We start from the raw sequence: 26817 nt of genomic DNA on the forward strand, positions 1-26817 counted from the left end.
TAAAATTAAAAAAAAATTAATATAAGAATAGAATGAGAACTTTGAAATATGGGATACGCTCTCTTAAAAATTTTTTAGAGATGCATGTTGGTAAACACGAAAGTTCATGCGACAAATGAGACTAGAATACATGTATAAAATAAATATTTGTATTGATTGAATTTTAAAGTTACAATCTATATGGGTATTTTTTTACAAAGAAAATCATTTGATTTGATTTCCAAGAGCGTATGATTCGAGGGTGGCAAGCCACTTGATCTTTAATCGGAATTTGAGATTTGGTCGAGGGCAATGCGGCTTGATCTCGAGTACGTCAGGACCACGATTAGTGTTACGTGGTGGATAGCCTTCGACTTTGGCGGTGAATGAACGATCACATGAATTCATTGGTTATAAGGTTGGATTTGTTGGTCATTAGGTCAAGCCTAGGGATCATCAGGTCAAGTTAGAGTTGGGTTGGGTCTGGTGATCGCTAGGTCAGATCAGGGGGTCACTAGGTTGGCCCAAAATGTCACTCTTTTGGCCTCATGGTTATGGCGGAGTCTGAGGCCTTGGGAGCACGAATGCATGTCTTAGTGTTAGGGTGAGAAAGTCTGGTAATTATTAAGGGGTGGAGGGGCAACAAGTGGGTTATGTTGCTCAAGTGGCGAATTCCAGATCATAATTTCAATTTTGACTTAGTTAAATTATAATAGAAATTTGAAGTAACACCTATTTATGAAAAGTTCAAAAGTACGATATTTTTTAGAGTCAAATTGTGAATATGCTAACAAGATTTATTATTTGTTGAAAAAAAAATGCGAATAACTTTATTTGAAGAGATTTAAATATAATTGAAGCTTTTAAAAAATTTATTATTTTATTTATAAAGTAAAAATTAAATTTTAATGTACATTATTAGAAAAAAAATTACTTGAATTTAAGATATAAATATAAAAATATTATATATTATTTTTCTTTAAAACAAATATAATTTAATAAATGAGCTTAAAACGGGCCAACCTGTTAGGCTTTGGGCCCGCATGGCCCACGACGATTATCGTGCCATCTTAGCCTATTGGACTGAATTATCTCATTTCCGCCGGTCCAAATAAGCGGGTCGCACCGTGTTGAGCCTTCCTTTCTTAGCCCGGTCCGTTTGACTCCCCCAAGTGTGATGCATTGTGGTGACGCAAGATTGGTAAAGGACAGCTGAAATTTGATTGTTAGGGTTATTGTTTTATTTAAAAACATTCAAAAACCCATTTTATAATTCTTAGGGTTTAAAGGGTTTAAGGCTGCTTCAAAGTGACGAAACGCATTTCAGTCCCGCCTTTCTCTCAAGTTACTCCATGGCAAAGAACGGTACCGAATACGAACCCACATTCACAGATGACGATGATGAAGAATCCGAAGAGCTCCAAGACTGGAACGATTGGGATGCAAAAGAAGAAGAAGAAGAAGAGGGCCCAGACTTCCTGTGTTTCTTCTGTGACTCCAGGTACAGTTCGTGCGACGACCTCTTCGACCACTGCAGTTCGACCCACCATTTCGATTTTCGCGCCATTCGGAAAGCGCTGGGTCTGAATTTCTACGGCTCCTTCAAGCTCATTAACTTCGTTCGCTCTCAGGTCAGTGACTGAGATGAGATATAAAGAAAGGAAATGAAAAGGAGATAAATTTTAATAGAAAAATGGAGTGTTTTTTGTACTGTAATTTCATATGGAAGTGGTGATGGGATTAGAGTTGTTTGAGTAACTCTTTTCTCTTTCGTTTTCTTTTTTCGTCAGAAAGTTTTTTAGAATTCAATTCCATCATATAGTTTCTTCGGCTGAAAATGCTAAGAAATGTCCAAAATGGAAAATTTGGTTCTTTATCTACAATAAAATAATTTAAATGATTTCGGTTGTTAGGATATGAATTAAAAACTGGTGAGAAAGAACAATCTTTGAATCCTTATTCTCTACAGTGATGGCTTAAGAGGATCGGCAACACGAAATGCCCAAATCAAATAGTAGTAGTTTGCTGAGTTTGTATTGATTGTTGCGTTTAATATATTATCTTAAAAGAATTTTTATTCTTTTGTTAAGTTTATTATTTTTCTTTCATTTGTTGCTATGTGTGGTGTCTACTTTTTGTTTTCCGGGTGCATGATGGCTTATTGTTCTGTCTTAGGAATTTGAATGTTAATGTGCAGAGCAAAATGTTTTCCTTCATGTTATAGTTTTGGAGTTATTATTTTCTTATTTTCTGTTGATAATTTAGGAAACACGAACGACAAGAGATAGAGAGCTTTTGTTGAACTGAAGTAAATTCTCATTGACTGAAACACAGCTTAAATAACACGTACAAAATAATTGACTCAGATAAAGAAGGAACAACTCAACATCCCACTACTACCAATACTAACAGAGGTCTCCCACGACTACCAATACTAACAGACTTATCCCACAACTAGAACACCCCTATTGAATAGGTAGAACCCAACTGATTTCCTAAAACATAGGAACCAACGTTTATTGAATTACAAATAACATAAATAATTTCTAACATTTTCTGCTTGTTTAATTTGTTTCCAGGTTGTGGAAAATAGATGTTGGAGTTGCGGGCTAACTTGTCAGTCCAACCAAGATCTACAGAATCATTTGCATGAAACAGTCAATTTCAAAGACATTACACCTCTGTGGGATGGTGATGAATATCTTAAACCTTTCTTGCAAGATGATTCGGTATTGTATAGTTTTGGTGAAGATGAAGAAGGTGAAGATGACTACACTGCAGTAGTCGACAAGGAGGAACTTATGAGTGATTTGAGGCATTTTGAAGAGATATGCATTGATCATGATATTCACGTGGAAAAGATTGCGATTGATTTTGATACCTCTTATGAAAGTGGGAAAAGCAATGTTGCTTCATCATCCAATGGGTACTCAAACAATGAGGGTTCTCCCGGGAAGGTGACTATCAATGGTATGGATTCAGGAGAACATGTTGAGTCAGCTGGCAGAAAGACAAAAGAAAATAAATTAAGAGCATATATTCCAAATCATGGTTCAAAGGATGTCAAGAATATCAATGATGATTACTTTGGCGCTTACAGTTCATTTGGCATTCACAGAGAGATGATCAGTGATAAGGTATTCCATTAATCTTGAGGTTATTGGCAGAAGAAAGTTTGAACTGAAAACGTCTAACCATTTTGGTATTTTGGTGTTATTTAGACTCGTGTATTGTCATTGTGCAGGTAAGAATGGATGCTTATAGACAAGCTATTTTAAAGAATCCCTCTCTCCTAAAGAGTGCTGTCGTGATGGATGTAGGTTGTGGCACAGGTATACTAAGGTGAGACCACGTGCTAGTTGCTTTCTTATGAAAGTAACAATTACTTGGGTCTTTGTGATTCTTTACTTATTATGGATCTGATCCCAGTGTCAATTGACAATATTGTGAAAAACACTCTGATGTTCACTTCCTGTATCCATGTTGTAACATTTCTAGTAGTTTTACTTTTCGAAATTGTTGTTATTGCTGAGCTTGGAATGTTCACTTTGTGTGTTCGTGTGTGCACGGATCATGTGAAAACCTTTTGATAATTTCATCATGATATTAATTGGAGTACCATGGGAATGTTAGGAAGAAAGAGGGATGACTTTGGTTGGAAGGTACTTATTAATTCATGGAAAATGAGGACCTTGTTCCGTGTAAGGGGAAAACATGTCTTTGTATTTGTTAATACTTCTGTAATTTGGTAGAACATTATAATTTTATATTGGATTCATTTAAAAGTAAAAAGAAAATTTACATGAGATTCTTCCTTAAAGCTTGTTTTGTCACTAGGGATGTTATGGATTTTTATTAATGCTGTCTTTGTTTGTTCTATTGAGGTGATAATGTTTCTTGATTTACTGTATTGCTCATGAATCTTGTTAATGATATGATTTTTCCTAGTAATGACTGGAAACTTCGCTAACTTCTTTGATTTGGTCAGTTGAACATGTATTTTAGGAAAAACTTTAACATGGAATAATAATTGCTAGGACCATCTCCTTAGGCAATATTTAAAAAGTGAAGGAAAGAAGAAAAGGGGCAGAAACCTTGGAAAAGGAAAAAGTTTTGTGGCCCTGTCAATAACATATGTAAGTTTGACTTTGTAGGATACTTTTTTTTTATCGTATGTGTTTATCTAACGAAAATGGGTTGCAGAGCCCTGTATTGGCTTGGCTGTTGCAGCTGATGTAGAGATTGCTTTAAATGTTCCCAGGATCCAATCTAAAGTATCTCTGGAGACAGATTATATTAGAAGGTTTTTGCATTTTAATGTATATGAATACTATGGTTTCAGTTTAAACACTTCAAATTATTGAGTAGTTGAAAGATGCTAGTGACTGTATGGCTTGTTAACTAGCTACTGTTACTATGTATTATCTATCAATTCAACATTGATTTGGTTGAGCCATTTACTTGTTGTCTTGCATACTTGCATAGAATTGCCAACTTTTCCTAAAGAAAAATACGACTGTCAGTCAATAGCCAGCCTACGGATATTAATTTCAGCCTTCAAACATTAATCTAAAAAGCTGTAATTATGGTGTTTATTATCAACGTTGCATTACTGGACAACGTATAATGCTTCTCTAATTTTTTTTCTTCTTCTCCTGATAGTCTCTTTGCAGCCCAAGCAGGCGCTTCAAAAGTATTTGCTGTTGAAGCAAGTGAGAAGATGGCTGCTGTGGCAACTCAGGTAAATTTTGCCCTCTTAAATCTGCTTCTTCATGTCCTATCAGAGTTTGTTGCAAGTACATCATTGGTATATTTAATTGCAGATAGCGAAAGATAATGGTCTTTTGTGGAGTAAGAGCCCTGGTGATAGTACTAACCATGGCACTGGGGTAATAGAAGTGGTTCAAGGTATGGTTGAGGAGCTTGATAAATCCAGACTAATTCAACCTCATAGCGTTGATGTGTTAGTGAGTGAATGGATGGGGTATTGCCTACTTTATGAGACAATGCTCAGTTCAGTGCTTTTTGCACGGGATCAGTGGTTGAAACCTGGTGGTGCCATTCTCCCTGACACAGCAACTATTGTGAGTTCTCTCTAGCCTCCTGTCTCTGGAGTCCTTCTCATGCTTCTTCAAATGTGGTTCTTAGGGTTTGCTTTTTCCTTTTGCTTTCCTTTACATTGCTTTTAATCTTTTCCTCTTTTTTTTTGGGTTAGTTTGTTGCAGGATTTGGAAAAGGAGCTACTAGTCTTCCATTTTGGGAAAATGTGTATGGTTTCAACATGTCCTGTGTTGGCAAGGAGCTTTTTGAAGGTGCTTCCAAAATCCCTTTTGTAGATTCCGTGGATGATCATGGTTTAGTGACCAGTGCTGCTGTTCTCCAGGTTGGTGTTATGCTGTTATTAAATTTTGAGATATGCACATAATATATTGGGTCTTCAATTGGTGTTGGATACACGACTTTGTGATGGGGATCAGTCTCTCTTTGTGTGCTCCACCCACTCCATGATACTCAATTTTTCTTCATACTCATCTTTTTTGTCTTGTTCGTTATATTCATGCCTTTTGTATGATGAAGCATCTTTTGATAAGGAAAGGAAGGTTTCAATGCCTATAATAAGATACCAAAACTAGAAAGAGAATCTGAGTACTTATTCAAAGACAACCATAAATAATTGATAAATCACATTGGAACTCCATGTTCTAAGTTAAGTTTGGATTATTTTCTGGATCTGAATTATTTATTATTTTTTTTGCAATTTCAAATTATTCTCAATTGGTTGGCATTCTTAGTTTTCGTTTTAAATTTGTGCACTGTTGTCTGCGATAAATTACTGGCTTTTATCTCGTCACACATTGTTAGTATGACTATAAATGAAGAAAGAAAATGCAAAATATGGCAGTGGCTAGCACCCAAGCCTTGATGATAATCATAGATCAAGATTTAGGATAAACATAGGTAAGAGGGAAAAATCCACCTAAAGATTTAGTTTTTATTTATGCTGAATATTTAATCTAGAGAAATCTTTGCTCTTGTGATTTTTTTTTTGCATCCAAATTTGGATCATCTCATGAATGTACAAGGCTGTGATATTATTATTATTTTTTTAAATTGAGCTTCAATTTTTGGGAATATATGAAGTTAAAGATTTTACGTCAAATAGAATGTGGTGTGGACTGTATAAGAATACCAGTGACTCAATCAGATGGACAACGATTTTCCTCGCTTTTGTTTCACAGAGCTTTGACTTGGTGACAATGAAGCCGGATGAAGTCGATTTTACTGCAAATGTTGAGTTGGAACCAAACTTGGGTGGTGCAGCCGGCAGCTTAACTGATTTGAAATCTGAAACAACCTGGTGTTTTGGAGTTGTGTTGTGGTTTGAGACTGGTTTTACCAGCAGGTTCTGCAAAGAAATGCCAGCTGTTTTGTCCACATCCCCATATACTCCCAAAACGCACTGGTTGCAAACAATGTTGACATTCAAGGAACCAATTGCTGTGACATCAGGAAAATCTAACATTGACAAATCAGCAGCGGTTGGCACTGAAGCTTGTCCTGCTGTGAGGATTCCTCTGCGCATAAGCATTGCTCGGGCTTCTCAACATCGTAACATTGACATTTCCTTAGAAACTGCTGGAGTTGATGCTCACAGTCGGAAACGAAACTGGCCTGTGCAAATTTTTAATCTAGGTTAGCGTAATGATCAAAATTTGGAATCCTGATTGCCCGTGCTGGAGTTGATCCTGATTGTGGGAAACACAGTTGGCCTGTGCAACATAGTAGTCGACATTAGTCTAATGATCCAGACCTATGATCAGCCCACTTGAAATCTTCCATTTTGGCTGCTATGGTGGATTAGGTTTCCATCATTGGATTGTTTAACTTTGATTTTTCTTCAGAAGATTTTTGTAGTTTGTATTATGGTTTGCATATCTTGTTCAATAGTGTAAAACAGACAATCAGTTATGCCTTAACATTTGAGCTCTTCTAAAGGGATACGGTTTCAATTAGCTTCAGTGTATCCTGCCTGCAGCCTTGCTGTTGGTTTTATGTTGTAGTGAACTTCGTTAGCAGTTAACTAGAATATTTAGGATAATTCCTTGATTTATAATCTATAATCTATTTTCAATGTAATAAGTATGAAACAATTTAGCAAGCACTTTTATGGAAAGAGTTACCTCGAGTCAAAAGCCTTGAAAGTTCTCTGCGGCCGGAGTTCCCAATGATTAAGAGCTTCTTTAATGAGTTGCAAATGAGTTTTTTTAGCAAATATTTAGAGGGAAGTTAAGAAATGGCAAGAAGTCATTTTTTGTTTCGGTAATTTACCACTTTTATTCTCCATGTAGTTTGAATTCCAAGCAATTCAAGAACATTCTTCAATTTCTGTTTACATGGAGGAGCATTTCAGTCCAATCTTACAATCCCTCCCAACCACTCCACAACCACATTCTCCCATCCCTCTTTCCCCTCCAGACCCAACACACTCCCCACCCTATAGCCACCCCCAACCACCTTCTCCTCCAACCTCCCCCTCCCAACCCAACATTTTGCTTCCTCGCTCCACAACCACCTTTTCCCCTATCTCTTTCTATTATCAAACTCCTACCCCAATTCCATGCATTGCCCAAACCTCTTCTCATGAACCCAAATTCCCAAAAACAGAAGGCAAGAGATTAAGACTAAAAAGTTGCACAACTTTTATTCAAGATTGGAGGTTAGGAACTTTGAGACTCGAAAGTAGAAAATTTGATCAAATGAAAACTACAGAAACCTTAGTGCAGGGACAAAAATGACTTTTAACCTTGAGAAAACTTGACTTCAATATACAACTCCTAAAATAAAAAGGCTTTTATGTGCTCTAGTATAAATTAGAAAGAAACATGTCTTGAAATAAATTTTTTCAAGTGGGTGGGTTGTTGGAAGAAGAGTGGGTTGTGGGAAGAGGTGAGCGTTTGAGTATAATTAAAAACTTAATAAAACAAATAAAATAAATAAACTTATTATTTTGTAAACATTACACTTAGTTTTGGGACACACACCACAAATGAATGGGCTTCTTTAAGAAAAAGAACTGGATTCTCTACAATTCTAATAGTAGTTAAAATTTTTTTTTTTCTCAATATATGTATTGACCAATCTAATTTCTCGACAAATGATTGTGAACTAAGTGGGAAACGATTTTGAGATTGTTTAGATTTCCTCAACTAAACACACGATAAAGTATTTTGTTTTTTTTCTTCTAAGATTTGGCAGAGTATTCCAAGATTTATTTTATAATTTTGTACTGGAAGAGCTAGTTATTTATTTATATTTTCTGCTGAAGTAAAATATAGTGTATTTAAATGCAACTTTGGAGGATGAAATGAAACTGCCACATAGAAACTGGTTTATCTAAAAGAGGTCCCACCTTAAATACCCAAAGATTTTCAATTGAGTCATTGTCAAGCAATCCACATGGCCTCAGAAAAGTAAGCAAATCCAACGGTGGAGAACCCCACTCAACTCAGATTTTTTCCTCTGCTGTGCACTCACACAAAATATCTAGGGGCGCGCTAAACACCTAACGGACCTCACTGCAGATAACACGTGGCACCTTGTGATGCAATGCGTTTGTCAGTCGTTTCTTACTTACGCGGGGCCCAATCCTCTCCTCAATACTTTCCGTCTTCACAACTGCGCCCAAGTATTATATAAAAGACCACCTTATTTTTTACAACTCCACCTTCTCGCTCTCTCTCTAATCTAACCAGGTCCTATTTCTCTCTCGATTTTTTATTTTATTTTTATTTTTTGGGTGAATTTGTTTTTGGGTTTGATTGAATATGTTTTTTGGGTTATTTTAATTGTTGTTTTAATTGTATATTGGGGGTGTGATATGTGCAGGTGGGAATTGTAGAGGAAGATCTGATGTACTTACTGGGGGATCTCAACTATACAAAAGATCATGATGGCCCTTGAACAAACAGGTTCGATATTTTTTTTTTCAAAGGGAAAATTGATTAAATTTGTACTCTTTGCAAAATTTGATCTCACAGTTACTGGTTTAATTCACAGTAAGATTGTTATGGTCGGTTTCTTTTGGATGGCGAATTATGTTATAAGTTTTTATTTTATGTTGGGTTTTAATCTTTTTGTATTTTTTGAGTGTTTGGGAGCAGTATGTTTGGTGTTATATAATGTAATTTAGCTCGATTAGATGCAATAGGGGTGCAAGAGGGTAAAGGAGAAGTCTTTTGATGATGAGGTATGCTATCTGTTGGGACCGTGTAGATGATTGTAGCCTCTACATCCATTGGGAGATGAATGTGGTAGCAGATTGTGTAGGGGATTTGGGTTTTTGATTGCAGTGTAGAATTAAGATGCCAAGGCTGTGCTGTGCTTGAAAAAATTTTAGGATCAAAGAAACCGGAAACTTTTCATCTTATCTTTCATATATGAAAAAGAAATCTTTAGGTGTAGGTTTCTTCAATTTCAGTTGTAATTGTACAATTCAGTTGTCTATCTTAAATTCCAATGTGGGGGAGAATTTTGAGTTAAAGCCTTTAATACATTAAAGTGTAACTGTACTATCTTACAGAGGATCCTGCCATTTATTTGTTTGATATTTTCAGTGTATTAAGATTGTTTATTAAAGAATGAGCAGTATAACTGGTGACTCTACAAAATAACTTGAAACTTCATTGACCCCTCGAAGCTCCTGTACATTTTGAATGTGAACTACTTTCTTTTGAAAGTATTTTGAAAGTTTGAAGATAAGGTGGAAATTGCTAAATTCTGATTACAATCAGTTAATGCTCATTAGAAGAAGTAGTTGATGTCCTCCAATAGCAGAAAGTTAACCATGGTCCTATATGCTGCAATGTGTTGTCCAACTAGCCAATGGGAAAACAGGCCTTTACTGTTTCTGTTTAGGACTAGAAATCCCACCAACTGCAGCTAAGGTCCTGTTTTGGAGTGCTTTTGAAAGGGCTTTAGCGCTTTTTGACAAACAAAAACCGCTTCTGACTGCATTTGGTAGAACAATTTAAAAGTGATTGTGGGTTATAAAAGCACTTTTTGGAGAAGCACTTGGATTTTTAGCAAAATTTTTGATGTTCTTCTAACAAAAGCGCTTCTAACAAAAGCGCTTCTAACAATAACGCTTATGAGCAGATTACTTTCTATAGAAGCAGTCCCAAACAGGCCCTCATAGCATCATATTATTAGCATGTGTCCTGTTGTGCATTAGTTTGTTTACTTAGATTCTGTAATCAAATTGCACCCATTTTTAGTTACACCATCTTAAAGTTATATGATATTAGTGGGGGAAGGTGGAGATCAACATGGAGAAATATTGCATACATAGGGAGATTTTCTCTTGCCAAACTTTTTGGCATGTTTTTCAATCTTTACCATTAATCAGGTAGAGTCTTGTTTAAATGTGCTGTCCAAATTGGCATTCTGGTAACATGGTATGCCATGTATTTTGCTAGAAAATATTACTATATATGTTATAATTTGCTCCTGGCCATTTATTTTCATCTATACATTTTACTGAACATTTGTATCTAGCTTAGGAAGTACTCACTACTTTTCTTCTATCTTTCTCTTAACCAATGTGTAGTAGCCACCCAGGCGTTGCCTTTCAAGATTTTAATAACCATTTCACTTTTCCCTATGTTTGGGCCAGTCGGTTTTGACATAGTCCTTTTTCAGCCCTGTTAAGTGAAAGTTCAGTAACTCAGAAAAAAGAATTGCAGCCGAAATACCCAGGAAGTGGTTAAGAGATTCCTTATAGCAAATGTTGCTTATTCCCTTTATTGAACAGAAATGTGATAATCCTATGGGTGGGTTCATGAGGACGGGAAAGAGTAGCCTCCATCATTTAGCTGCTTACTATTAATTTAAAAACACAAAAGGAAATGGATGCAAATTGATTTTTAATCTTTTTTTTTTTTTCCTTCTCTTTTTTTTGAAAAATCCAGGAACTGCAATTTAGAGACTTAGAGAAACCATGGAATATAGTGCCCTGAGAAGTCCCACTCCCAATATGATCGCTCCAATGGATTGCTTCCCTCAGGTGTGGGTTCCACCATGCAGTTGATGTACGATTTATTTATAAAAAATAAAATAAAATAAAAAAAGATAAACAGAAATGAAAGAAAATTAATGTTTATGCCCTTTCTTTAGTTTAATTAAGAAACCTAGGGTTCAGGGTTTAGGGATTTAGAAAGCTTTGTATATCCCTGAGTCCTGCCCGATATGATCACTCCGATAGATTGCTTTATGCTCTGCCTTCATGTGTTTTTTTTCCCTTCATTTTTCCACTTTATTTTGTTCAAGTTCTCCACAACAAACAAAATTTGCCATTGTAGAACACTCCAGTTTCTATGAAAACCAAACTCCTTTGATGGGCAAATTTTTTCTGTAGAAGTATACCCGGCCAGAAAATTTAATACTGAAACTAGGTGTAACACAGGAAATACCAAGGAGCAAGAAAAGGAAAGGGTAGACTTCATGGGAGATTGAGTTGTTTTTTCCGAACACAATCCCCCTCCCTTTCCCTTATCTGTTTTCCAGACATTGAAAGTTGGAAGTTAGCAAACCTAATTTTCTCCTTTTTTCCTGCAACTTGTGCAGTTTGAATTCTTCTCATTTCGTCAGGCAATGAGTAAAAGTTGTTCTTGGCATTTGCCAAAGGTAGCTCAAAATTTTACAGTTTCCGTCTAAAATGAAAAGGCAAAGGAGTTTGAGGCAATGAGGTATAACATGTTCTATGTTCTAATTGAAGATTTAGCATTTGATAGAGTGGATCAAAACTCATAAGAATAGGTTTCTCACGGCCTTATTCCAACATATTGGACATTCTGTTCTTGGGTTTGTTGATGGTGATTGGTCACCAAATTAACCTATTGCATCAAACACATGATTTGCAATTTCTCTTTTTTTTTTTTTTGGGATTTAAAAATAAAATAAAATACTACAGTCACTTTGTATTGGACTTATATACATCATTTCTACCACTTATGTGCACAAAAATGTATAGCATATCTAATTTACATTATATATGCTTTAATTCTGTGGGTAATGCATGTTCTTCTGGAAACTCTTAAAAACTCTTGTTTATTCTTTGGTGTTTGATCTATCATGGTTTATGCCAGTGTGGAATGTTCAATAACTTGGTATTTGTGTTTCTTCTAAGTTTATTTCTTTCCTGTTGCAGAAAATATGCAAAGGAACTGCGAGGCTTCCTTAAAATGCCTCCACAACAAGGGATTCCCTTACAACCTCCAATGTAATGGGAATCCCATCGAAGGATTTGCAGAGCATAAAGATGATATTAGTACTCACCCAGGTGGGGATGTTGCTGAGCCAGACCGTCCTGTGGGCGGTGAATTTCTTGAACCTCCAACTGAATGTCACAACAAACCTACCTACCATCATGATTTTGGATACTGGTCAACCTTCCATTTTGACTCCCAAAAGGTGCAACAGTGCCAGATAAATGCTTTTGAGAGCCAGTTTCATCCCTTTCCTGTGGAAAATCGATTTAACTATGTCCCACTCAATATGTTTGCTCAAAGTTACCCAAATGAGTTCCAGTTCCAAGATTTTCAGTATTTTGTGGTAATAGACTTTGAGGCTACCTGCGATAAGGATAGAAATCCCCATCCTCAAGAGATAATCGAGTTTCCATCTGTGATAGTGAGTAGTGTGACAGGCCAACTGGAAGCATGTTTTCAGACTTATGTGCGGCCAACCTGCAACCAGCTCCTGAGTGATTTCTGCAAGGATCTGACAGGAATCCAGCAAATTCAGGTTCGTCCTACAATTGACTTGCTTTTATTCATCCTTTGGAAGGAAACACTTTGTAGATTGCTTAGTATACTCAATGTTGCTACATTTGTGACTGTCAAAAATGGAAATGTTGGTTGAGTATTTTTATGGCCTTTTGTCGGTTCAATAAGTACTGTAAAACTGTAGTTTCATCTATGCTTGGTAGAACTGTTATTGTCCTTAATTTCAACCTCAGTTGGGGTACTTAATGACATGAGCTATGATCCTTCTCCAGTTTTTTGGTTTAATGTTGTGGGTTGTACAATGTAGAAGGTTGGTGGCTCTTTATAATATTATATGCTATGGGCACGGCATGATTTTGCTCAATATGGGTTGAAATGGATTTTCCTGTTTTCATGCCAATTTGTTTTGTTCTGTTTTGTTTGTTTCTTTTTTTGGTATTTAGTTACACATACAAGTTCAAGCCTAGAAGAAGTTGGGTCATAACAAATTGCTGATTACTTTGAACCTTATAGTCATTGTGAAGATAAATCCTATAGGTTCATCTACTGCATAAGTGTTGGATTATCTAATTGGTGATAGAGGATAGATTGTAGTTCTCACCGTAGCGGCATGGCCAGATTTGATGCAACGATTGGAAATGTGCATCCTTTTAGCTGCATAAGACTTGAGCACATGTGTCTGTAGGTACTGCGTGGTTGGGGACTGAAACAGAGTAACTGGCATGGAGGGTACATGGAGATTTACAAAAAATGTGATGAGCGCTATGTACTACAGCTTAATTGGGTTTAAATATAACTAGAAGGGCTAAGGGTTGTCTTCTTGTTATTGGTGGTCTTTCTAGAGGTGCTGGGAAAGTTGAATTTTGCTGATAAAATTCACGAAAGAAAAACAAAAATAGTAAATTTGTGTCTTTTTTAGTAGCTCGTGTGGAGTAAATGGTTCAAAATCAAAATGAGTGAATTTTTTATATATTTTATATATACAGCCAAACACACCTTAAATCTATTATTGGGTTCAAATTTGATTTTCTATCCAAAAAGCTGTGATAAACAGCTTGTAAGAAGGATTGTATCTTTCTGCTTCCTGATTGCTGTCTCTAGCTGGAGATTCTTCTCTTCAGAATAACAAGACAGGAAGGGGAAGCTGCTTTTTCTCATAGGATTTGGGACTACTCTTCTGAAGTCATTTGTAATCCTATTCAGCATGACAATAAAAACCTATGTATTAATTTTTATTTAGGTAGGGGTCCATTGGTTGGTGCAAAGTACAATAGCATATTGTAACACAGGACTCTAGCTTCATCTAGTCACTTAAAAAAAAAAAAAAAAACTATAGAAAGGATACAGATCACTTCTCTTTAGACCTACTTCACTCTGACTAGCACCGGTCTTGTTTGTTGGTTCTATATTCATATTGTAGCTTAATTAATATTCTGAATCGCTCTTCTTGGACCATGTTTTGGTGTGTCTAGCATTGGGCTATGGGTTTTGAGTTTTTAATTTTTGTGCAAGTGTACATCATTTTTACTCTCCCACCCAACAGTGTGCGAGCCTTGACATAATGGTACAATTGCTCCATTGGGTTCTGTAAGGGAAATAGTCTCCACAAGTGGGGTATGGAGGGTTCGCATGGAGTCTCATTAACTGGGCCACATTTTTTTTCTTAACCAACGAAACTGGAAAATGTCTTGTGCACTTGCCTTTCTCTTTCTTCTTTTGTTAATTTGTAGTTTCGTACGATTTCCCGAGTTTTCAGCTTTTGATTACTCCATTGACTTGAGCTTTTTGTTATCGCTTCTCATCTTAAATTTTGTGGAGGAGCTGTTCTTTCAGTTTATAGAAGAATATTTCTTTGACTGTGACATGTTTAATTAAATTTTTGTGAAAAAGGCATGCTTTATCTCTTGCTTGGGTGCACCGTGCACTTATGGTTTTACTGGTGCTTATACCAGCAAGTGAATTTGGTGATGTCCTGGATGAGATTGGAAAATGTTCAGGTGGTAGGAAAAAAGTATATTCCTTAGACCATTCTGAAAAACTTGACATGATATGTTAGTTGATGTGGTATTAAGACCGGTGGTTAATTATAGATTCTGTGGTATTAAGACCTGTGGAACTAAGCACATTTTCTCATTTTCAGTGTTAAAGGATGCGGGGGTTTCCATTTTAAAGATAATAATAAATAAATGGTTTCACGTTAATTTTGAGGATTTCTTATGTTTCTCCCTCCCAAAGGTAAAATGCAGGAATACCCCTCCAGCATGGAGATTTTGTGGGTTTGGTTCTGAAAGTGAAGTTTGTATGAAGTTATAGTTAGTTATTGTTCAGGACAATTGTGGTTTATATTTTCATTTGTACAAGTGTATTGTACTGGCACAGTATGTGTGTAAAGTAGTGCCAGTACAACACACTTGTACAACACATATTACTGAGTGAATCAAGTGTTGTACTGGCATGTTAATCACTATAGTCTTTGAATGCTGGATGTAATGCTATGAAAATTTGCAACTTTATTTGGTGATAGAACAGAACAAGATTAGATTGTGTTGTTCATGTACACTTTATATGTGTCTACGAATGGTTTCTGGTGTTCTTTCTCTCTCAGTAATATGAATCTTGCTCTTTCTTTATTTATTGTGAGCCTTTAAATTCATTTGTTGCTGAATTGGGTATTATTGGCAGGTGGATAGAGGAGTTACCTTAAGCGAGGCCCTTCTTAGGCATGACAAATGGCTTGAGAAGAAGGGAATAAAGAACACCAACTTTGCTGTTGTGACATGGTCAAACTGGGACTGTCGGGTCATGTTGGAATCTGAGTGTCGATTCAAGAAAATTCGAAAGCCTCCTTATTTTAACAGGTGAGAAATGCACAGATAAAATAAGCTATTGTTCGTTGGACTTAATTGTGTAATAAATAGAATACTACATTTATTTAGGATATGATTTCCCCACTCCCCTTTTATCCACTTACACTCCCATTTGCTTTTTAATACTTTTTAATCAATTTTGTTCCTTCTCTTTCCTATTCTACTCTTACCCTACATTAATTTCTTTGACTTCACTTTTATTTTAGTTATTTTTCTTTATACTTAATTTTCCAACTTGCCCTCCATTTTCAGTATATTTTTTTTCCATTAATCGAGTAAGAAATTAAGTATTTTTTTTCCCCTTTAATACTGAAAATGGATTGTAAGTTAGAAAATTAAGTATAAAGAAAAAGAAATAATATAAAAGTGGAGTAAAAAAGAAATTAATGTAGGGTAAGGATAGAATAGGAAAGAGAGAGAACAAAATTGATTAAAAGGTATTAAAAAGCAAAAGGGAGTGGAGAAATCAGCTCCCCTTTAACATATACGGAAAATGCATCATATATATGTTCTCATATTGTCCTCTTTGATCTTCTCTTGATAGATGGATCAACTTAAAGGTTCCTTTCCGGGAGGTTTTCGGTGGTGTTAGGTGCAACCTGAAGGAGGCAGTTCAAATGGCAGGCTTGGCATGGCAGGGCCGTGCTCACTGTGGCCTGGATGATGCGAAAAACACTGCTCGCCTACTCTCTCTGCTTATGCGTAGGGGCTTCAGATTCGCCATTACAAACTCTTTGGTGTGGCAGACTGCTGATCGCCCATTGACATTGAAGCAATCCTCAGAGCACCTGTCACTGCCACATCACCCCCTGAAACTGAAGGATATGAGTATTCCTCTGTTCCAGTATCATCACCCAATCTGTTTCTGTGGGGTGAAGAGCAGCAGAGGTATGGTTCGGAAGCCAGGTCCAAAGCAAGGGAGCTTCTTCTTTGGCTGTGGAAACTGGACCGCCACTAGAGGTGCCCGCTGCCATTACTTTGAATGGTCTTCTCCATGATTGAAAGTAAGAAAGGATTCATGATCTTTCAAGATCTTATCCTAAGCTTTTTCTAAAAATATCTTCTGTAAAAAAGAGAAAAAGGAAAAAAAGAGAAAGGATGGAAGTAGGGATTGTCTCCTAGCGGAAGCAAACATGCTTTTAGCTGCTTGGTGAGGTTTCTGTTTCAACCCTGAATAGATATAAATAGTTGGCTCAATTGCTAAATTATGTCTGCCAAACATTTAAGTACTCTGAAGGGAGAGCTTCAACCTGTAAAGCTGACTTGATGTTGACAGGAGAACAATTTGGGAGTGAGAGGAATTGGGTAGTCATTTAGGAGGATGATGCTTCTGCATGCTTAGAGGTCAAGGCATGCTAAATTATCTTAAATAAACTATGAAATAGGGAGACTTGGTTTTCTTAATGAAATTTCTAATGGGAATCAGTAGAGTTGATGTGCCCAGTTTGCTTGCTATTCTTAATTCCGAATGGTTTTGAATTGCCCATGGATTGATTGGCATAGTTGATGTAAAATCCAAAGAAACTTGGCCATTCCCTTGCAACTTACGTTTGGTTTCTCTCTTTTCTTTTCGACATTATTACGTGCATTGAATTATTTTTTTTATTTTTTTATTTTTTATGAAAGAAACAAAACAAAATTACAAAGAAGATCCCTACTGTTCCCAATACGTCAAATATCATTTTAACCTGCCACAATGGAAGGAAAATTAGAAAATCAGACACAAATTTATGAATAACTTGTTTTAGTTTAATTTGGTTGGTCAAAGTAAATCATGTTTTAAAGCTGCAATTTCAGTTTAAATAACAGATGCATGGTCGATAGGAAAAGCTCCACCAATTGTAGCATTACCTTGCAAATCTCTTATAACAAAATCTATCTGTCCAGTTCTTTTACCAAACCCATCAAAATGTAACTTATAAAATTGTGATCAAGGAGGCAGCGGTGGATCAGCTGAGGAAACACCATCACCATCGATCGAAACCCACTAGAATGAATTCAGATCCTCGGTGTTTAAATACATCCAAAATTACGACATTTACTTCAGATCTTATTATTTATTGCTAATTTTTAAACGAAACGGTACAGAACTCATTCAACGGTACATAACTCATTCAACAGCGAAACCAAACTTCAATAATTTTGTTTTCATCATTTCATGTCGACGTGGCAATTTGACATCCTTTGGAGATGCTTTTGGAGAATCGGGATACAATTACTTGAACCATAGAAAGGCAAGGAAAAAGGGAAAAACAAAATTTTCATTAAATTAGCTAAGGATTCTCCTACTACCTAACATGGGAAAGGGGGCCTGTGGTGGCCATTCTACATAACTTGGCCGCTCATCATTCAGCACCCCGTGTCATAAACAGAAGAAAATGTATACAACTATGAAGAATATAAAAAACAACTGGATTTACATACACAGAAAAGCTATAACTATACAGCCGTCGGATTACAAGTCAGGTTGCTCAGTTTTCACTGGTGCTTCTAATGACCCATTTTGATTTTGAAGGTAGAGGCTGTTGGCCACCATAGAATCACTGACCAACCCCACATCGACATTGTCGAAGTTGAGAGTGCCTCTCAGCTTTCGCGTACTGAAAAAAATCAAAACAATGCAATACAAAATGCATCAGAAACATTCATTTGGTAAACCTTGGTAAAATATTAATAATATCATCCATAAACTAATAATAATAGTATAATATACCCATTCAAGCGGTTGTTAATGGCAGTGAGATCTTTTGAAGGGCTTTGATACGCATGGGTGCTCTCTCCAACACAAGCATAATAGCTTTTTGAGCTATGCGAGATCAAAGCATCCATCTGTGGACAGTTCAAAATATCAAATTTGCCTGAGTTAAACGATTGCCTATAACATGTCACTGAGCTTCACTAAACCCCCATAGCAAGTAACAAAATTGCAATGTTTGACCCATCAAAGACTGTTGAGATTCAAGATTAAAGTAATAGAAAACTAGTTATGTTAAATAAATTGGTGACCAAAACATAGTACCATAACTTTGCTTTAAAAATGACTTCTTTGATTCTAAGAGGCAATTCATATATGTGAATCAACATGTTAGTGGTAAAAGTAAACAAAACAATTAAATAAAGGAAAAGCCATGATTCTAGAGAACTAAACAACTAAAGAAGTACCTTAGATGATCGCAATGGAGAGACATAAACATTGTGTGCTGCAGAAACTTTCTTTGGAGACATATCAGGGAGAGTTGGAAAAGTGGACACTTTAGGTGATCCTGGACATTGAGCTAATTCGCCAGTAAAAAATACAAAGATGAGCTTATTAGGGAAGGGTGGAGATGAATATTCCAAAAGAAACAGAAAATAAATTGTGGCAGTTATACATAAGTTTTAACAATCACATACCATCATTGTTATTATTTGCTTCAGGAACTACGTTAGCTCTTGTGGTTGTTGGACCAGCAGATCCTAGCTCAACAAGCAGAGATTTCACAGAAGGAATGAATATTTCATTGTAAAATGTAATGACATCGACGTGTTCCTGTGCTGGCCTCTGTTTCCAAAACATGAGAAGGGTTGGGATCTATCCAGAAAACTAACAGTCATACAGCAAAGTTTAGGCAACATACCCCATTGCGGCGTGCTGGAGGCCAATCAACATACACACTTCGAAAAACTAGGGATTTACATTGTGGTTGCTTTCTATAGTTATGTATGATTTCCCTAAATGTCAGAGTAAGTTGAGAAATCTGCAACCAGAAAACAGTGGATGTGTAAGAAAAGAAGAAAATTATTTAAATCCCATAAAACTGTCAGAAGTAATATCACACCTTCGCAACTCCATAAAAACAACAAAGAATAATCTGGTCGATATGGCGGTTAAAAAAGAGAGATGTCCGCTGAACAAGGATTTGTTGAAAGAGACGATAAACATTCTCTCTGATCTGCTGAGACAGTTGCATCCTTTCAACCATACCATTGATTCTGACAGCCGCCAGCTTGACTATCTAAATACAAGAAATGTACTACGTATAAAGCAGAGGATAAATTGTAACGAAGCAGAATTATGAGGTCAAGTGGCTACACATGCCAAACAAAAAGATCTTCATTGGGATATGAACAATATCTACAACACACACCCTCTTCAATCAGGCAGATCCTCTGATTATTTACAGGAAAAATAAAAAGAAAACTATTTTGCTGGAAAAGAGCCTCGCACCTTGCTAAAGAAAATACTAATTCCAGTTTCTGCACATGTTTCCCCTCCACCTCCTGGATTTGGCCGAGTTGGACTGCACACAGGAATTTCAGAAGTATAATACCAATAAGAGAACAAATGGAGCAGTAAGTGTCAAGATTTCATAGACGGACCAGCGGCCCACTACCAACTGGTCTAACACCAATATTGTCCCCAACTTAACCAAATGCACATGCAGGTGTGGAACAATTCACTTATTTATTTTATTTTATTTGGTCAAGTTTCTGATGTGGGACTTTACATTCTTCAACAGTAAGTTGCTACAAAGAAATTAGATTTACTAGTTCCTGGGACAGCGAGACTGATACCTGGCAAATGCAGACTGTAAAGGAGGCGGTGGCAGCTTTGACTTAAGGTTACTGAAGGCCAGAAGACGATCTTTCACAGGCGATGTAAAGGAATTCCGCTCCAATAATACACTTCTATAATCCGTGCAGAGTCTCTTTGGAGACCTGATATCTCCATTCTGACCTGAAAATTAAGAATAAAAAGATGAACTCACCACTTCAGCACATTACTAAATTGTCTGCCACTAAGTTGATGTAAATCCATTTCCAATGTCCATGGACTTACGTGGGCCACATTAAATAGAGGGAACCCCATTAGAACTTCAGATTTAAGAAGAGGTGTATAAATACAGATAAATATACGTGTATATATAAAGTAAATACCTGGTGAATTCTCATGCTTCTGTAAAGAAGGTACCGGAGGCAGCCCTCCACATGAGAAGTTAATTTGCATGGCAATTTCATCCAAAGATGGCATAGGCTCTGCTAATAACATAAGACGATTTATTTCTGCTGAGAGAGCTGGTCTTGCAACAGTCAAAGAATTATACATCGAGGAACCCTTTTCCCATACCATGCTCTCCAAAAGCCGTTCTTCCAATGAATTCAAATGTCGTCTTAATTCTCTTGGGAGAGATTCCTCATGTCTAATGAAGCTCTCTATCACCTTGCTAAGATCAAAAGCTGTAATACCTGTCCTCTCCAATACTGCTGGAAACAACATTGTGACAGTCTTATGTGTTGCCAGGACTAACTCTGCAGAGCAGGCTAGCATGCATCTATGGAACCTCTCATTCGTTAATAAAGAGGTCAAATTCGTTGCATGCAGTATTTGAGCCTCTGCCCTACACATTGCCTCCAAAACTCTATAATAAAGTTTGAGTGCTTCCAATCTCCTTTGTTCTGCCCAGATGTTGTCCATGAGGTTAGCACCTTGCAGGCTACCAGTTACACATCGTTCTCCCAAAGAAATACTTGGAAATATAGCCTCCAATATTACTTGTGCCCTGCGTATCACATCATTGGTAACGTCCCTATCACATGATGCCAGGAATCCCTCCAGCTCAGTTGAGGGTTTCGATGGGAGTGGAGAAATAAATGTCCGAAGCCACTTTGCAGTTGTCATTGCAGTGCTCACAGGGGTAGCTACCATCTTTGAATTAGCACCACCATTAACATGAGATGCAGGAGAGCGATGGGGAGAGAGTGGACTTGTAATTGTCTTTGTTGGGGAGGCAATGGAATCAACTTTCCTCTATCATAACAGAATATATGAAACTATCAACAAATGCGCTCTACACAAAATGGAAGCAATGGAAGAAACAAAGAAGAACATTCAAAATAAAAAATGCATGGACCTGAATGGTGCAATTTATTAAAAGCATACCTTCACACCAGATAAATTCATGGATCCTCCAGAAAAGCTCCTTGAACCAAGTAAGCTATCTTCTTCGTTGATGAAGACTCTCTCATCAAGTTCACCCTTACTCCGAATTGCATCATCATAATCTTTTTCTAGAATATCTAAACTGGATGACAATGATGGCTCCTCCATAAGACCTTCAAAGTAGGTCAAACCATCTGCATTAAACAGGAACAGATCTCAGAATCATTGATAAATGACAAAGGAACCTGTGATTTGTATAAATCACTGTACAAAGGAGAAAATTGTCAATCAAACCTGGATCCATATTCTCTAGATTTTCATGTTTACACTCAGACGCTGAACAGGGCTTCTTCTTCAGAATGTCTGCTATTAAAGCATTAGCCATTTCCATTGTATTTCTCAACTCATCTTCTGAGGTGTCATAAATGTTGCAAAGGGATGCAAGCAGGTCCACACCTTTGCCGCCTTTCTTCACTGAATTGGACATTAACCAAATCAGCTCCAACAAAGAATGCCAAAACGGAAACCCACCCCAAAAGATAAAGGGAAAAAGCATGGGGGAGATGAACAAAAGCAAAGAAAATTTGAAAAATTAAACATCCCTCCTTAAAAATGAAATGAAAACATACAATACAAAGTGCTAAATACACCAAATGAAAGTATTACCAAAGTGTGTTGAATCATGGATGCTGAATTTTCTGAAGCGAACAGGAACATGAATAATTAAAATTGCCTGTAAAAGGGAAAACCAAGTGGTAAGAGAAAATACACGTTCATGTAGGAAGCCAAAAAGCATATATCTATGTACATAAATATATACATATATGTATATAAATAATATAACATAATGTTTTCACACTTCTTAAGCAACCTATCTCTTGTTTACTGTAAAATTGAAATTAATATTATGTTTGACATTTCAAGTAACTGACTGCCATCCTAATATCACTAACTAATATAAGTAATACAGTAATGCAACTGACCAAAATGGCAACCAATCCATTTGCGCAAGTCAACAGGTCCTTAAATCGGCTGAATACGTGTACACGAAGGGCCAAAAACAGCAACCATCCAAAACGATGATACTCCGACACATAGCCAGTGCCACTGGCAACAGCTGACTGCTTATCGGCATTTGCATCACTTGTCAAGAAGAATTCTCGGTATGCACGTTTGTAGTACCTTGAAGCATTAAAAATTTATGATAAGACTCTATCAGCTTAAAACCTCTCACATAACGAAAGCAATTCATACTGAACAAAGTGCAATGAAACACATTTATTACACGTACAACGAAACATCAAACATGACCTCCGCCTAAAATGATGCAGCACCATGCATAGTTCGCAAAATATATGAATGAAATTATGCTGCATATGTCCCTTGGATCATCTCAATGTGATTACTAATCTGGTCTGAATTAAATGGAAATCAAACTAATGGTAAGTTTTCGTCCATATAATGTTAATTTTGTGCTAAATGTCAGTGTGGAGCATGCAAAAACATGGATTGCCAGACTGCATAGGAAACACACCCCTGTAGGTTCTTAGTGATTTCAGCATATCTATTAAAAGTTCGTGAAACTGCAATTAGATAGACAGAAGATCAAAAGGAGTCCTCCATAGGGGTGTTGCATGATGTACAACAGGTTTCAACCATGTAGTCAACTATCCTAAAGATCAAACCACACCACTTTAGTGTACTTTTCTTTTATTCATTTCCTATTGTTTCAACTCTTTTTTCGCTAGGTCAGGAAAAGCTTAGAAGCATGAAAATGAATCCAAAGGGCAGGAAAATAGATTGAAAGGTAGACAATAAGTTTAATGCAACCCAGATTTCTAAATATATGTAATCATCATGTTACAGAGCAGAAAAATCATAAATGCTCAGGAAAACCCTAAACCTTAAGTTTTTAAAGTATAAGAAGTCCATACTGCTCACCAGTCACAACTCAATGTGTTTTCTAGAAATCAAGAATAAAGCTTAATAAACCACTAAAGCAGCGTTCCTAGCATCAAGTTAAATCTTCACTATTCAAATTAATTTCATGTGCCTATAGCATTCAGTGACAACAGGTAATGGTAGCATGAATTAATTCATAAGGCTCATCACTAAACTGGAAGCGTAGTATTTCACAACATAACATAAAAACCAGGTTGTTTTTAACACCATATACTTATAAGGATGAGATCAACAAATTAGTTCTGGGGCTATTAGTCAACCTTAAAGAATTAAGTGAAGATATCAAAGAAGTTGCATTACATATTTCTTTTATCGTCCCTTTTGTAATGAACATTATTGCTAATCAATTTCACAGTCCAGCCACCCATTTCCACTACAGCCTAATAAACGTTTTGCCATGTCAAGCCACTACCATTAATTTCCATATCTGACATCACCACACATGCAATACCACTTTATTAGTTTCATCCTAAGTATAGAGATCTTACACAAGATAATGCAAAATTTTAAGAGAGGAAAAATTCTTAAACCATCAGACATAATAATACATCAGGCACAATGGTGCAGAAGAAAGGACACTCACTTGCTTAACAGGCTCAAGTACACAAAATTTGCCTGCAACTCTTTTGCCTAATAAATTAAGAAGTCAAACTCATGAGCAAAGGATCAAGTAACTTCCTGGAAACAGAAAGTCCAAAGAAATAACAACACAGTCTTTACAAGCATAAGCTAACTCTCTGACAAGTCAATACCTCAAGTTTGTTTTCCCAATCTATGCCATAAAGATTACTCAAAATTGGGCCAGCCTTAACAACAAACTGAGGAAGCTCCTTGAAAAAATCTACAATGCTGTAAAACACCCCAAAAAAAGAAGAAGATAAGATGACAAGAATTGACGAGAAGCTAATTGTAAGCTAAAGCGAAAAAACAGATTGGCAAACAACATACTTCAGCTTCACAGCTCTCAAAATTTGGAAGAGAGAAAAACCATTATCATCAGAGCTCAGCTGAGAATTGTCTGAATTCTTCTCACTCAATGTTTTCACGGAATACAAAACAAAGGCAAACCAGAACCTTTCTGCTTCTTCAGGCTGTACAGAAAATGCATTTAAGTTACAACGAGTTCAGATTTAAGCAAGTCTTCCAGCAAAACTATCCAAAAAGATATCACCTCAGACCTTATTTCAACATAACACAGATAATGGCTATACAATGGGAAAATGATTAAAACACATACTGTTCCATTTCCAATAGCCGAAGCATTTGATATTAATAGATGTTTCGTTTCTTTGAACAGCTTCATAGCTTGCGTGTAAGGATTCTCATCCAACGACAATCCATTCTGAAATTAGAAACCATATATATTCACAGGAACTAAAATCAAGAAATGACAATGGAAACAAAGAAAGAAATTCTAAAAGTAAACGAAAGTATAGTTTATAAACTAAACGTTACAAACAAAATGACATTTATAATAAGAAACAACAAAAGGATAAATTCGATTACAGTAAAAAGGGTAAAAAGTGGCAACCTTGCACAAATCAGTAAATCGAGCTCCGACGGGGTCTGAATCTCTGCTTTCGGAATTTGAGCTGTTGGAAGCTGAAACTTCAGGGTTCGTATCTTCCATCTTCACCATAGCAGGTGGACTCATCTAAACCCTAGCTGAACCAAGCCAAAAATCAAAATTACCACAAAATAAAAAAATAAAAAAAGATGTTCATTTCAAGCGACAATTTCTTATAAAAACAAAAGAAAATTGAAAGGTTTTTACGTGAATTACAGGATGCAAGTAAATGAATTGCAAAACCCCACTATTAAAAACACCCAAAATCCCCACATCCATGCCCAGAAAATAACGCAAATATCCAAAACCCAAACCCAAATTCTCACTGTGCCCGACCCGTTTAGCAAGTGATTTTGTTTATCTCTCTCTTCGGAAAAATTCAAGCCAAGTTTATACTCCAAAAAGCAAAAAAAAGTAACATTTCAAAGAATAAACAGCCAACAAGCACAAAAAGCATGACAAAAAGAAAACGAGACCCAAAAATTGCATCTTTTAAAAGAAAAAAAGAAAAAAGAAAAAGCATAAGGAGTTGCTTTCGAGGTGAAACCCGTGGAGATCTATCTATCTGATCTCTTAACCTGAGCTCTGAGACAGCAGTAGATCTGTCAATGTAACACACAAAACGACGGCGTTCCAAAGCAGAGCCCTCTCTCTCTCTCTCTCTCTCTCTCTCTCTCTCTCTCTTTCTTTTCTCTCTGTGATTTCGAACCCTATCTATCTTCTCTTCCTTTCTCTCTCTAATTGGTTTTGGTTTTAGGCCTCTTTTTGGGGGAAAACCGGCATGAGGTCGCGCGGGAAAAACAACATGCCATGCCATCAAGAATCACATACATACATACATCCGCAGCCAATGGCATTCGGCCACGTAATCCAGGTTAGGTGTTTTTTACCGCCAAAATTTCTCACCGTTACGACTGACGAGATTCGCTGCGCGGAATGTAATTGAACCTTTCCTCTGCCGTTACGGCACGGTGACGAAAGCGTTTACTGTTAGGTACATTGTCGTATAGTCCTCTCGGTTAAAACGAAACGGCCCACGGCCCACATGTGGGAGGGGCGGCGCCCACTGGGGTTTTGTCGTCTTCTGGCATCTGAATGTCGTTTTCTTCCCTTCAGGGCCCACTCAACAGCCGCATTGCTTTAAGTTTTTTGGGACATTATTGATTCAGCCCATACCGAGGGTGTATTCATAGGACAAAAGTTTTAGTAATTGGACAATAACACCCCTCTTTTTTATTTATGAGCGCCGCCCCGGCCCCCGCTGGGGTGGGTGATTACTTTTAATATAGAGGTGTTCCAACCATATTCGGCTAAAAATGCTAAAGACACTAAAATATTTTCTTAGTCTCTAAGTAACCACACCCGGCTAAAAATGTACTTCAAATATAAATCTCTATATTCTACCATATTTATGCTAGCTAAGTAAATAATAGTAAAATGAGATCAAATTTTGGTAATGACTTTTATGCCTAGTTGTTGATTATTTTTTAGCTGAGAGAAATGCTTGAATATATAGTGGGCGTGTACTATTTTTCTTATACTCATAACTTAATCATATGATTTCTAGTATCTTCTGTTAGATACTTCAATGTTTCTCTAACTAAACCTTGAAGAAAATACGAGTTTTAGATTTTTTCTTGAGTATAATTTTTTTATCGGGCTCATTAGCTTATTTTTCTTTTTCCTCTAATTTCATGCTTAGATCTTGACATCTTAAATTAATAATTCTAAAATTTATTA

At 36.6% G+C, this 26817-nt stretch overlaps 3 protein-coding genes and 1 long non-coding RNA gene across 8 annotated transcripts; 3 read left to right on the forward strand and 1 right to left on the reverse strand.

Annotated features, from left to right (window-relative positions):
- LOC18787470 (probable protein arginine N-methyltransferase 3) lies at positions 1233 to 7078 on the forward strand. The gene is made up of 7 exons (XM_007218797.2): positions 1233 to 1610; positions 2559 to 3116; positions 3224 to 3321; positions 4642 to 4720; positions 4803 to 5063; positions 5195 to 5362; positions 6219 to 7078. The coding sequence occupies exons 1-7, from the start codon at positions 1332 to 1334 to the stop codon at positions 6675 to 6677; spliced, it is 1902 nt and encodes a 633-aa protein (XP_007218859.1). The 5' UTR covers positions 1233 to 1331; the 3' UTR covers positions 6678 to 7078.
- LOC18785415 (cell death-related nuclease 4) lies at positions 8634 to 17171 on the forward strand. Its single transcript, XM_007220406.2, has 5 exons — positions 8634 to 8732; positions 8866 to 8948; positions 12185 to 12780; positions 15444 to 15619; positions 16173 to 17171. Exons 2-5 carry the CDS (start codon positions 8927 to 8929, stop codon positions 16624 to 16626), a joined length of 1248 nt encoding a protein of 415 aa, XP_007220468.1. The 5' UTR covers positions 8634 to 8732; positions 8866 to 8926; the 3' UTR covers positions 16627 to 17171.
- LOC109947593 lies at positions 10100 to 11872 on the forward strand. The gene is made up of 3 exons (XR_002270370.1): positions 10100 to 10808; positions 10947 to 11041; positions 11602 to 11872. It is a non-coding gene; the product is annotated as an uncharacterized LOC109947593 (long non-coding RNA).
- LOC18787009 (retinoblastoma-related protein) lies at positions 17869 to 25800 on the reverse strand. Of its 5 annotated transcripts, none has more exons than XM_020558119.1 (19): positions 25656 to 25800; positions 25042 to 25171; positions 24748 to 24852; positions 24459 to 24601; positions 24263 to 24359; positions 24094 to 24140; positions 22532 to 22730; positions 22215 to 22281; positions 21843 to 22022; positions 21549 to 21742; positions 20546 to 21416; positions 20183 to 20345; positions 19836 to 19908; positions 19447 to 19623; positions 19246 to 19365; positions 19022 to 19169; positions 18791 to 18903; positions 18342 to 18457; positions 17869 to 18228 (listed from the first exon to the last, which is right to left on the reverse strand). In XM_020558119.1, the coding sequence occupies exons 2-19, from the start codon at positions 25162 to 25164 to the stop codon at positions 18084 to 18086; spliced, it is 3081 nt and encodes a 1026-aa protein (XP_020413708.1). In that variant the 5' UTR covers positions 25165 to 25171; positions 25656 to 25800; the 3' UTR covers positions 17869 to 18083. The 5 variants fall into 5 exon arrangements, with proteins under 5 accessions (XP_020413708.1, XP_020413706.1, XP_007220909.1 ...); XM_020558117.1 differs by having other exon boundaries at positions 25042 to 25175; XM_007220847.2 differs by lacking the exon at positions 25656 to 25800 and adding an exon at positions 25294 to 25640.

Source organism: Prunus persica, chromosome G2 (genome assembly GCF_000346465.2).
Source record: "Prunus persica cultivar Lovell chromosome G2, Prunus_persica_NCBIv2, whole genome shotgun sequence".
Classification (NCBI taxonomy): Eukaryota; Viridiplantae; Streptophyta; class Magnoliopsida; order Rosales; family Rosaceae; genus Prunus; species Prunus persica.